Source organism: Hyperoodon ampullatus (genome assembly GCF_949752795.1).
Source record: "Hyperoodon ampullatus genome assembly, chromosome: 6".
In the NCBI taxonomy this organism is placed as follows: domain Eukaryota; kingdom Metazoa; phylum Chordata; class Mammalia; order Artiodactyla; family Ziphiidae; genus Hyperoodon; species Hyperoodon ampullatus.
The window spans coordinates 74998354-75010490 of record NC_136919.1 but is presented as its reverse complement, the minus strand read 5'-3'; the positions used below and the strand labels follow the sequence as shown (position 1 = coordinate 75010490).

The following is a 12137-nucleotide window of genomic DNA, read 5'->3' as shown; positions in this document are numbered from 1 at the left end:
GGCTACCTGGAAGTTTGAGAAATCCAACCTAGCTTGTTCTTTTCATCTCCTCTTAAGGATGGCAGCACCGCGCTCTCAATAGCCCTGGAGGCAGGACACAAGGACATCGCCGTTCTGCTGTATGCCCACGTCAACTTCGCGAAAGCCCAGTCTCCGGTCAGTGTTGTGCACTTGGCATTTGTAAACAGGCTAAAAGCCACCAGACTAGTGGGCCCCCTTCCTTGGGGAGTTGACAGGAGATACAGGTTTTATAATGATTCTGAAAATCAAGGTTTTAGTCCAGCACTTAAGAATTCATCAGTTTTGCCCCACCCAGAAGGCCAGGAGTGCTAATGGTTAGCACAGCAGAGGCTGGATGCCTGCTTGTCCTCACACCCTCACAGGAAGAGTTTATTCTGGACAGAATTATCCAAATGGCACATCTTGAGCCCATAAGTAACATATCGCCATCCTGGCATTTTTCTTAAAGCAGACAGGGAGCTGCAGCCTGCGGCCCCAGAGCTCACTCTGAGAGGGAAGTTGACTTCCCAGGACAGCTGGACGTGGCACTGCCGAGCCCGCTGGCCCCAGAGCTGCGCCCGCTAGTGGACTGTGTGCTGTGTTCCAGCTCTCCTCGCTCTGGCTTATAGGTGGTGCTCAACTGTGGCTGACAGAGTTCCTGTGTCACAGAGGACACATCTACCTGAGGTCACTAATTAACCCCCAGTTTTTTTCCTTTCCTGGTCTCTAGGGCACCCCTAGGCTTGGAAGGAAGACATCTCCTGGTCCCACCCACCGAGGTTCATTTGATTGATTATGTGCAAATACCGTCCACTTACATGCCACCACTAAGCTGCTAATTGTTCCTGTTGGGCTGACAGATACTGAATGTATTTTGTGCCTGAGCTCACCAGCAAACAGAACGCATAAAGCCAAGGGCTGAAGGCTGGAGCTGCCACAGTGGAAGCTGAGCCAGCAGGAGATTGCTGGCCAGGCACACACGCATCCCTTCTGGCCATCTTCCGTCTGTGTAGGGCACACTTGCTGTTGAGTCTCTCTCTGCTCCGTTATGTACAGTTGTAGGAAATAGTAACCTGATCTGAGTGGGCAACTTGTGTTCCTTCTCTCCACCCCCTACCAGTGCTGAGAAGTATCAGGTTCTCACTGGCATGGTGTTTCTAAACTTTCCCACAAGTATTTATATTTACTAAACATGGAACCATTGGAAAGCTCTTTGAAAATTCCATTCCAGGATGGTTTTGTTGATTTTTCTTTTGTCTTTATTATTTTAAAGTAAGGAAGTTGAGATGACTTTGATCATCGGTGAATTGGGCCTGGGCTGGTTTCTGGTTTAAAAATAAAAGTTGAAACTCTCAAAAAGTTTAAAACTTAACAAAAGGAAGTCTTTTCAGTTGGTTTTATCTAGGTGGATGCATTACACGACGTTTTATGTAAAGGGTATCTATATAAAATTGATGCAGTATTTTCAACTTTTATATTCCATAGTAATTAAAGACGTGAAGAACGACATGTAACATTGCCATATTTTTATTAATAATTGCACAACTCTGTATCTAATGATAAAAGTTGAATTGTGTTAGAGAAATTGGCTATATATTTGCCTCTAGAGAAGCATAGTATAGTTCTCCACATATTTATGGATTCCTTTATCCCATGTCACATTTGCTTTGGTCTCGTATGTATTTAAATGTTTGAAGTGCCTTAGACTCTTGCCATATTTTCAAAATAAAATTTCATTAAGCTCTTTTGCTTGTCCCTGCTTCATCTCTGACAGCCGTCTGCCCTGATCCTATTGACTTACAGCAGTGACAGCAAAAGCTGATGGATGGAGTGCGTGGGTAGGGTGAGTGCCCAGTCCACTGGTCCAGGGCTCCGACAAGAGGAGGCGTCTTCTGAGAGAACTACTCCGTTTCCAGCTCTGCTCATTACTCAGGTTGCACGTCATGAGTCTGAAATTTAAGACCTAATTAGGCAAACAGTTCATCAGACAGGTAACCTCCAAGTTAACTTCTGAGCTAACTCTTCTCAGGTGCAGAAGCACTGGTCCTTGACTCTAATTTGGGGGCAGCTGCTGGATGACTGCTTGAAACCTGAAGTGATGAGAAAGGAAAGATGAAGCCAGACAGACTTTTTTTTAAATTAATTTTTATTGGAGTATAGTTGCTTTATAGTATTGTGTTAGTTTCTGCTGTACAGCAAAGTGAATCAGTTATATGTATACAGATATCCCCTCTTTTTTAGATTTCCTTCCCATTTAGGTCACCACAGGGCATTAAGTGGAGTTCCCTGTGCTACACAGTAGGTTCTCATTAGTTATCTAGTTTATACATAGTAGTGTATATGTGTCAATCCCAATCTCCCATTTATCCCACCCCACTCCCGGAGAGACTTTTTTATTTCAGCGTGCTGTTGGCCCAACAGCACCTGTTTTCAAGTCCTTTTTAAAAAGTAAAGGGGATTGATGCCTTCTCATTTAAAATGAAGAAGCATGGCAGCCAAAATGCAAACCAGGTGTTTTGGCACAGTTGTGGTGGTGAACTTTAACCCGGGCCGTTTGTGAGAGCCAGGTGCATTGGAGAAATATCACTGAGGTTTTTCTTAAGCCTCTCTTTCCTTTCTTCCTCTCCTTCCTTCTTTCATTTATTCACTCATTATTGAGTTTGAGAAAGAGGCCAGAGAGTAGATTTTTCCAACAGGTGTGTCATCACAGTGCTGGCTCAGGAACTCCTGTTTCATGGGCTCAGAGGTTTGCATCTTTAGAGAACTTGAAACTGTGAAAAGAGTGCTGGCAGTTCAGGCCAACCTTGGGTGGTAACAGATGCTCTCCCAGTACGGTTCCAGGGCCTCTGGGGCAGAGGGGCCATCCTCCTTCATGACCCATCAAAGTGAGGTCACAGCTACCTGGAGTCATGAGTGTCTCTTTCCCTCCCAGAGCAGATCTGCTAGTTCTGGGATCTGGGCTAAATTTCATTTCAGATAGCTATGCAAACCCAAGTTCCTTCAGACCTGGAATAGCACAATAAATTAAAGCAGAAGAGTTTGTGTTTGAAGAAAAGTGGGGCTGTGAGTTTTCTGCCCCTTAACGACATGCACGCCTTTTGAGAAAGGAGGGCTGTATCTCAGGTGGTGTGCAGTCCTGGGAATTTTCTTTGTTCCATTTGAGAAAAGAAGGCATTCATATCATCCATGCATGAGAAAATGAATTCCTACATCTGCGTGGTGCATTTCGGATTTCTTGTGCTAAGTTTTGCAAAAGAAAATGAGTGCTTGTTGTATTGTGGAATGAGGAATTTAAGGAGCTAACTTCTGGATAGCACATGCTGGCTTGTGCCTTGTTTGCTCTGCTAACTCTGGGCACTTAGAATGCTTTTTATCTTGGGATCTTGGCACACTATAAAAACCAGTCTGACTCTCCCCATCGGTACAGCTGTGATTTATTGAGGCACAGGTCCTTAAAGGGATTTGTGGTAGGAGGCTTGGGCAAGGTCCCCAAGTGAGGCCGGCATAGGGCTGGAGACTCCTGAGTTTATTTTCCAGCTTAAGTGAAAAGAAGGCTAAACCTTTAAGTGACAGAGAGCCAATTTCCCAGACACCCTTGCCCTGGAAATTTGGAAGCTGAAGGCCAGAATCCTCCCCGAGACAAAAGGAATAGAGCAGTGGGAACCTTGAGACTTTAGTGTTAAAGAAAGTAAAACTGACCACTTGTCCTGCCATCACTATGACTAAATGGACTAAATCCTGTATTTACCCTGGGGGAGGAGGCCTTGCTCTTGGCAGTAGTCCCCCAAATACCTGAAGTGTTGGGTCCTTACCTGTAAGCTGCCAATACGCTAATGAGAACAATGTTATCCCAGACTTGTGTAATACTGAAATACTGCAGATATGTAACAGCCCTTGCAGATAGAATCAGGTAAGAAAACTGCTATTTTTTCCCTCAAAGGAAATAACATTTCTAATGAGTCCTTTTGGGGTGCTCGGAGCCTGCTGCAAGTAGAGATAGTTTTGTTTTTGTGAGGCTTTTGTGTGAGCCATCCTCTTCACAGCATGGGTAAGAATTTTGTGAGGGAGCTGCTGAAAATGCAAATTCTCAGCCCCACCCTGAGGATTCTGATTTTTTTTTTTTTTTAACATCTGTATTGGAGTATAATTGCTTCACAATGGTGTGTTAGTTTCTGCTTTATAACAAAGTGAAGCAGCTATATGTGTACATATATCCCCATATCCCCTCCCTCTTGCGCCTCCCTCCCACCCTCCCTATCCCACCCCTCTAGGTGGTCACAAAGCATCAAGCTGATCTCCCTGTGCTATGCGGCTGCTTCCCACTAGCTATCTATTTTACGTTTGGTAGTGTATATATGTCCATGCCATTCTCTCGCTTTGTCACAGCTGATTCTTAAGGTCTGGGAATCTGCATTGTTAACAAGCATCCCGGGTGTTTCTTAATGTGGCCTTTGGTCCACACAGAGAATGTCATTATTCCTGAATTACGAGATGCCATTCCTATGTTCTTTTCCAAACAAGTTAGGTGGGGTGGGGAGAGCTATGACGAAACAGGAAACATGACATTTAATCATTTGTCTTTGCGTGTGTATAGTCTTTGTGCAGCATTTTTCCATGTTCAGTGACGTTTCTGCATCTCCTGGAGTGGTCATTTCCAGAAGGCCGGGAGTCAGGGCTGCCCTGGATCCATTTTCTGTGTTTCCGGGACAGAAGGAGGAGCGGGCGGCTCCGTACGTGAGTGACAGCAGTTCAGCAGGCAGACGGTTCTTGGAGTGTTTTCCTAAGTTAATCTTTTCCTTCCCCACTTCCTCGTGAAGCAAGACTATTACTGCACAGGAAGGAGAAGGTCATGGCCTGTTGCTTTGGTTTTGGAATAAGGACCATTTTCTGTTTTTTACTGAAAGCACAATTCTTTTTGAGCCCTGGGCCTTAGCCAGAGACTATTTGGTGCTACTTTCTGCCATAAGGAAATTAGTAATCATATGTTTACTCTGTACTTACTCAGCATGGCTGTAATTTAGAAGCCAACTGATCATAAAAATATATTTAAAGTACATTTTGTTAAAGACGATCACCGCCAAGGGATGTCGCTGAACCGCTGGTCACAGTGTTCCTGAGCTTACACACACTTGCCCTCCCTCCCCCACAGAATCATGGCTCTTTCCTATGGGGAGGAGTTGGGAGGTCACATCAGCTCTTTAAGGGTGAAAGATGGGGTTAGTCAGCACTTGTATTGGTGTCCCTGAGACACCTGGGGACCCAAATTCTGGCTTTTGTAGAGAAGCTGGAAAGCAAAGTACCATGTTTTACGGGTGCATGCTTGTACAGATATGTCTGATTTTGAGGATTTTGAGGACATTTGGGGGAAGAGCTGGCATTTAGGAAACCAGCTGCCCCACTGCCTCTCCATTAAGACCTTTGATGATTTCACAGGCCAGGGAATGGAAAAAATCTCCCTAATTTTCAGATAGTGGAAGCTGCATAAGAAATATTCCTAAGACCAAATGGCAATCTTGTATCTTGGACAAAATAAGTTTTACGCTTGTTCCCCATTCCCTAACCCAGAAAGATCCAGTTAGCCCAGCCCTAGAGCTACTTGGAAGGGTGAGGCTGCATGATGGGGAAGAAGAGAAAACACCTAAACTGCAGGTGGGCAGGAGCTGCTTTGCCCAGTGGTATCAGGCAGCTCAACGCTGGAAAGGGTGGCTGTTGGGAACCCCATGCCAGCAGGGCGGGCCACTTATTTTTCATGTGTCAGGCAGCAGAGATTCCGGCCCTGATTCCGTCTGTTCTGTTATGAAATACTGAATGTGCTTAAATAAACAGATAATAAAGACAATACTCATTAATTAGAGTGAGTCCCTGAGAGTTCAGAGAGTTCACCCCCCGACGCACCCCACCAAACCCTGTCTGAAAGATGTCACCCCCTAGAAAAGCCAGCCCTCTGACAGGAAGCTTAGTAAGATCAGCGTTCGTGCTTGGGTTTGTAACACCTGCCAGGGCTGAGAAGTTCCAGTCCCTGGCTGATAAATCCTAGTTGAATGAGTGAGTGTGAAATGAATGAGTGTTGGAAGTCAGGGGGGGCTTCCCATTAGGAACAGGGAAGGAGATGCCTGGGAGGGAGCCTGAGCGGGGCTGGGCACCCCTGACAGCAATCCCTCTCCTAGCCTTGACGTAGCTGCCCTGTTATGATCATTCATCAGGCTGTATACTCATGATCTGTGCACTTCCCTGTGGGTATTTTAACTTCAATATTTTTTCATTTAAAAAAATGAAAACGTGTGTGGAAAAGGTGTCAATTTTGTTGATCTGAAGGTCAGTAGGAACAAAGAGTGAATGTAAGACCGAGAACTCTCGGCCCTGCCAGTTCTTTAATGTAAATACACAGCTTTGCACACGACGAGTATCGTGGCCCAAGCATAACCTGGAATAGGAGTCATTCAGGTTGTTTTCAGATCCTCCAGTTGTTTTTCTGGGTACTGCCCATCCACTTTTTTTTTAATTTAATTTAATTAATTTATTTATTTATTTGGCTGCGTTGGGTCTTCGTTTCTGTGCGAGGGCTTTCTCTAGTTGTGGCAAGCGGGGGCCACTCTTCATCGCGGTGCGCGGGCCTCTCACTGTCGCGGCCTCTCCTGTTGCGGAGCACAGGCTCCAGACGCGCAGGCTCAGTAGCTGTGGCTCACGGGCCCAGCTGCTCCGCGGCATGTGGGATCTTCCCAGACCGGGGCACAAACCCGTGTCCCCTGCATCGGCAGGCGGACTCTCAACCACTGCGCCACCAGGGAAGCCCTAGATTTTCTTTATTGATATAGAAATTGGTTCCAGGAAGTGGTGCTGCTGTAACCAAAGGGCTTAGTAACTGATGTGTCGACAGCAAGGTTACTGTCATTGCAGAATCAATCCCAGAACACAGGAAGCTATTTGAATGGCTCTTTCTTAGTTTTCCCAAGAATGATAAGTACCAGTACCATCCTAGATGCGCAGGAGAGAAGGTAATCCACTGCACAGATGCCTTTGGGTACTAAGGACTAAATCTCTTCGGGAAGGAAAGCCCTTTCCTATGTATCTTGAAAGGCAGATTGCATCTTATAAACTTGTAGTTCTCAAAATTGAGCATGCATCAGAATCCCCAGGACGGATGGTGACGACACATTGCTGGGCCCTACCGAGAGTTTCTGATGCAGTATATCTTGGAAGAGGTCCATGAATTGGCGTTTCCAGCAAGTTCCCAGGTGATGCTGTTGGTGCTGGCCTGGAGACCATGCTTTTGAGAACCACTGCTCAAGGCAAGGAGTATTATAGGTGGACTTCCCCTTATCTCAACCACAAGGACCTGCTGATGCGACTCCTAAGTGTCTGTAACTCTTTAATCTTTGTGGGGTTTTCTTTGTTTGTTTGTTTGCAGTTTCCAGTGACTAAGCCTTACAGTTAGGCTGCTCCCTGTGGAACTTTTGCTCCCCAATTTAAAAACTGAATTTTGCAAGGCTGTTATTGTCTAGTGGCAACTCTTTCTTTCTACAGCTTGTATAATAATATCAAGTGTTTATAAATCCTGTATTCATCCAGAATTGGGTTTTAGAATTTGGTCAGAGGACTTCACTTGAATCACAGCAGTCTTGTAAGAAAAAATGACCCACACATTACGCTTAGAAAGAAATCTTTATTTATGTTAAGGCCACTGAGTGTCTCTTTGTGTTGGCTCACTCCCTCATGAATGCTCCTTGAAAAATCACGGCCTCCTCCCAAAACCCCAGTGAGGCATGGAGGAGCGGGTGTGCTGTGTCGCCATCTCTCAGCTGCTGCCTCTGAATTCCAGCTCTGTGTTCTTCTTCTGCCATCAGGCAGAGGCATACAATGGTTTCCCTTTACAGAGCCAGGACAGTGGTCATCTAGACACTCATGCCAAGGTCTGAGAGGCAGTGGCAGTGCTTAGCTTCTCTAATTTCAGTGTGGATCAGAAGCACAGATAAGAATCTGGCAAAGCAAATGAATGAATCCAAGTTTGCTGTGCTCTAGCAATTGCAGGATTATTGGCCTCCTGAGATGGGGGTCCCGAAACTCTGACACATGAAGATAAATAGAAGTACTCTGTTCTACCTTTTAAAATATTACACAGACTAGAACATATAGCAGGGCTCTTAAGATAGACACCAAACTTCTGACTATTTGGTTATACATTTGGTCATATATTCTTTTTTTTTTTTTTACGTCTTTATTGGAGTATAATTGCTTTACAATGGTGTGTTAGTTTCTGCTTTATAACAAAGTGAATCAGTTATACATATACATATGTCCCCATATCTCTTCCCTCTTGCGTCTCCCTCCCTCCCACCCTCCCTATCCCACCCCCTCTAGGTGGTCACAAAGCACCGAGCTGACCTCCCTGTGCTATGCGGCTGCTTCCCACTAGCTATCTGTTTTACGTTTGGTAGTGTATATATGTCCATGCCACTCTCTCGCTTTGTCACAACTTACCCTTCCCCTGGTCATATATTCTGACAATGACTGAGCAAGGCTTACGGAGGAACTTCATTAATATTCTTTGGTCATTCAAGGCCTGCCATCAATCAGTGACAGCAAGTGTACTTTCTGAAAGTGAGTCTTGTCTCTCAGAGATTAATTTATAGATGGGGGAGGATATAAACAAGCTGCCCCCTTTCCCATGAAACACTGATTTCTCCTCCGTCTTCTTACTCATCTCAATTCAGTCTCTGACCCCGGAGCTATGGACATGCACTAGGTGCCTTTAGGCAGGGAGATCCTTCAGGTTCGTTCCTGGTCCGATGGGCCCCTGTGGCCTTCCTTCACAGGCACTGCCACTACCCACCAATAAGTCTTACAAAGATTACTTTTCAATGATCTGTACATATGCTGACCTCTACATGTAGATGCCAAAATAAGAAATACTAACTGCTACAAACATCCCACCCCATCTGGGTAGGGAAGTCCCATATTATCCAAAGTCTATGGAAATGTAGATAGGTGTCACTTTTCTTGTCTTTGCTGCTCCACCTCTGTTCATTTGATGCCTAATGAAGAATGACTTTTTACTTCTCGTGCTCATTCTCTGGCTTCTACCAAGATTTAAATGCATCTAGAGTTGGAGACCAGTGAAGGATATTCACCGTGGGGTAATCAGTGCAAGTGAAGAAGCAATCTACAGGAACTCATTTTATTTGAAGGTGAAAGTTGCTTCTAATAATTCTTCAAGGGGTGCATCATTCTCTCATTCCTAAGTTGTTGTGTCAGTTATTTATGGCAACTATAATGCTGTGTAACACACAGCTCTCAGAGCCTCAGTGGCATACAACAAGAAGCAGTTACTGCTCACACATCCAGGCAGATGGTTCTGTCGACCTTGGCCAGGCTCACCCACTGCTGTCAGCTGATCAAGACTGGCTTTGGCCAGGCAGCTGAGGCAATTCAGGTCTGTTCCACAGGCCTCTGATCTTCCAGCTGGATAGATAGCCCAAGCTTGTTCTCATGGGTGCAACGAAGATGCAAGAAGAACACGTGGACAAGGCTCCTTGAGGCTTAGGCTCAGAACTGGCACGTCATCATTTCCATGGCATTTTTTCAGGCCAAGAAAGTCACAGGGCCAGCCCAGATTCAAGGAGATCGGGAAACAAGTCCTGCCTCTTCTGTGAGATGAACCGAAAAGCCACATATCAGAGTGTTTAGCTGTCGACAGAAGTAAAGGATTTGGAGCCATAAAATGCAATCAATCTTTCACAGTGAGATCCTCCCCCAGTAATAGTTCTGGCCAGGATTTGGGGGTTGCTTAAGAGATGTACTTCCATTACCCTCCTTTTAAATACCTGCGGTAAAGGGTGGAGATAGTCAATCAGGTCTTCTATTGAGGCCTCATGTAAGTCCTCAGCATACCATTATCACTCTCATGATGGTCGCCACAGGAGAGCGCCAAACTAGAGTTATTTGCCACAGAGCATCCAGTGACTGTGAACTTCAGCCGTGGACAGATAACGGTAGCTTGTTGGAAATCATGCTGGGGCGGAGGGGGTGGCCTAAAAGCGGCTGGAAGAGAAGAGTGTTGCCATATAAGAGTCTTGGGAGCTAGTTGTAAGTGTTTTTGTTTTTTTGTTTTTGCTGTACACGGGCCTCTCACTGTTGTAGCCTCTCCCGTTGCGGAGCACAGGCTCCGGACGCGCAGGCTCAGCGGCCGTGGCTCACGTGCCCAGCCGCTCCGCGGCATGTGGGATCTTCCCGGACCGGGGCACGAACCCGTGTCCCCTGCATCGGCAGGCGGACTCTCAACCACTGCGCCACCAGGGAAGCCCCAGTTGTAAGTATTTTTGAGAAGGATCAGGGTGAGGCACAATTGAGGGAGCAACTAGTTATCTCCAGTCTCTTCTTACCGGGGAGCCGACACCAGAAAGCAGGGCGGGGAGTTTGATCCCCACAGCCTCTGGCTTCCTCCTGGGACAATGAGAGAGGTGACTAGCGTGAGTCATGTTGGAGTCCCCTTAAGCGCTTAGCTGGCAAGCTTTATTTTCACCACAGGCCTTGGCTACTTCCTGTGGCCAACAGGGAAAAGGCTCCATCATCATTTTTGAATTCTTGTCCATGGGATTGCTCTGAGGCAGTCTTAGCCAAGTAAGTCCCGCTCAGTCCCTGGGCACTTACTAAAAGGCATGGCCCTTACCCCTTGATAGCTGATCCCAGCCTAACATGTCACGTGGAGCATGGATGTGGGTTGTGCTATGCCGGGGGTGTAAATGTTGAGGTTGGGAGTGAGGCCGTTGGCAGAGACCAGAGCTTTACCACTTGCTAATGAAGTGATAGAAACTCCTCATTGCTTAACGGTATTTTAACCCTCTGGCTTGCTCTGGATATAAGCTGTCTACTGAATCTACTCAAAATACTGAGGCATTCATTCCTGGTCCCACTGGAAAGGTGGAGCAGACTGCAGTCATCACCATAACAGTGCTTCTCACACTTGACTGCTCCCAGAGGAAGGCTGAAACACCTGCTGGCCCATGGCTTCAGTCAGACACAGGAGCTGTGCTGGAGCTGAGGTGGATGTCTTCTCGCACCTGCATCAGGGAGGGAGCCCAGGCCAGGCCGGCTGTCCTCACCGCAGCTGGCTTCACGTGCCGTGGAGATTTTTCTCTGTGCGTGGGTTCCAGGATCACCAGGGCCAGGCTGTGCCGTTTCTGCTACTTCCCTTCTAGGGACCCCACTTTCCTCACAACCAAAATGGCAAGCAGAACCAGTCTTGTTTGCTGAGGCTGAGAGGAGGGTGCCTGGCACAGAGTACAGTGGTACAGTTTCGAACCTGCCCAGTGTGACAGATTCTACAAGGCGTTCACACGAGGCGGTCGGTGACACATCTGAAGGGCAGTTGTGCAGAAAGGGAAGGGAGGAGCTCTGTGCTGCCCCAGGAGGAAGGGCGTCTGAGTGCTAAGCCCAAACTCCAAAAACCAGCACACCACACGTTTAAAAGGCACCCCCAGGAGAGAGGGAGAAGTTCATTCAATTAAATCAACAAAACAGGTGTTTGTTCAACTAAATAAAGCCCGAATGAGCACTGCTGGTCCTTCTTTGAGGGGGCTTGTTAAGGGGTATGAGAGCTCATGTAGGCATCCTGAGGTCCCCGCCAAGGCTGAGACTGCTTCCTCCACTTCCTCCGAACAACCTGGCCTATTGGCTCCCCCTAGAGGCCAGTGCTGGACACACCCAAGCAGGAGACAGTCTCCTAATAATGTTTTTCAAGCAAGTCATGGATTCCAAAATCAATGTAACTACAAGCACTTTTTAAAAAAAAATTATTTATTTATTTATTTATGGCTGTGTTGGGTCTTCGTTTCTGTGCGAGGGCCCTCACCAGTTGTGGCAAGCGGGGGCCACTCTTCATCGCGGTGCGCGGGCCTCTCTCTATCGCGGCCTCTCTTGTTGCGGAGCACAGGCTCCAGACGTGCAGGCTCAGTAATTGTGGCTCACGGGCCCAGTTGCTCCGTGGCATGTGGGATCTTCCCAGACCAGGGCTTGAACCCGTGTCCCCTGCTTTGGCAGGCGGACTCTCAACCACTGCGCCACCAGGGAAGCCCCTACAAGCACTTCTTAGAGTCAAATCAGAAATCTCAGGTTGTACCACGTATAGTAATGGTAACTAT

At 46.8% G+C, this 12137-nt stretch overlaps 1 protein-coding gene across 4 annotated transcripts in view; it reads left to right on the top strand.

The window, feature by feature from the left end:
• The window catches only part of KANK1 (KN motif and ankyrin repeat domains 1), a gene marked incomplete at both ends in the record, with an annotated part of 58028 nt that extends 57235 nt beyond the window's left edge, over positions 1-793 (top strand). For 3 of the 4 annotated variants that reach the window (XM_079706273.1, XM_079706271.1, XM_079706270.1), the window contains 2 exons: positions 58-156; positions 731-793. In XM_079706273.1, coding sequence (XP_079562399.1) covers positions 58-156; positions 731-793 — 162 coding nt within the window. Of the gene's footprint in view, positions 1-57; positions 161-730 lie in introns of all 4 variants that reach the window. The other variant, XM_079706272.1, reaches the window with a different exon arrangement.
• Positions 794-12137: the final 11344 nt, after the last annotated feature.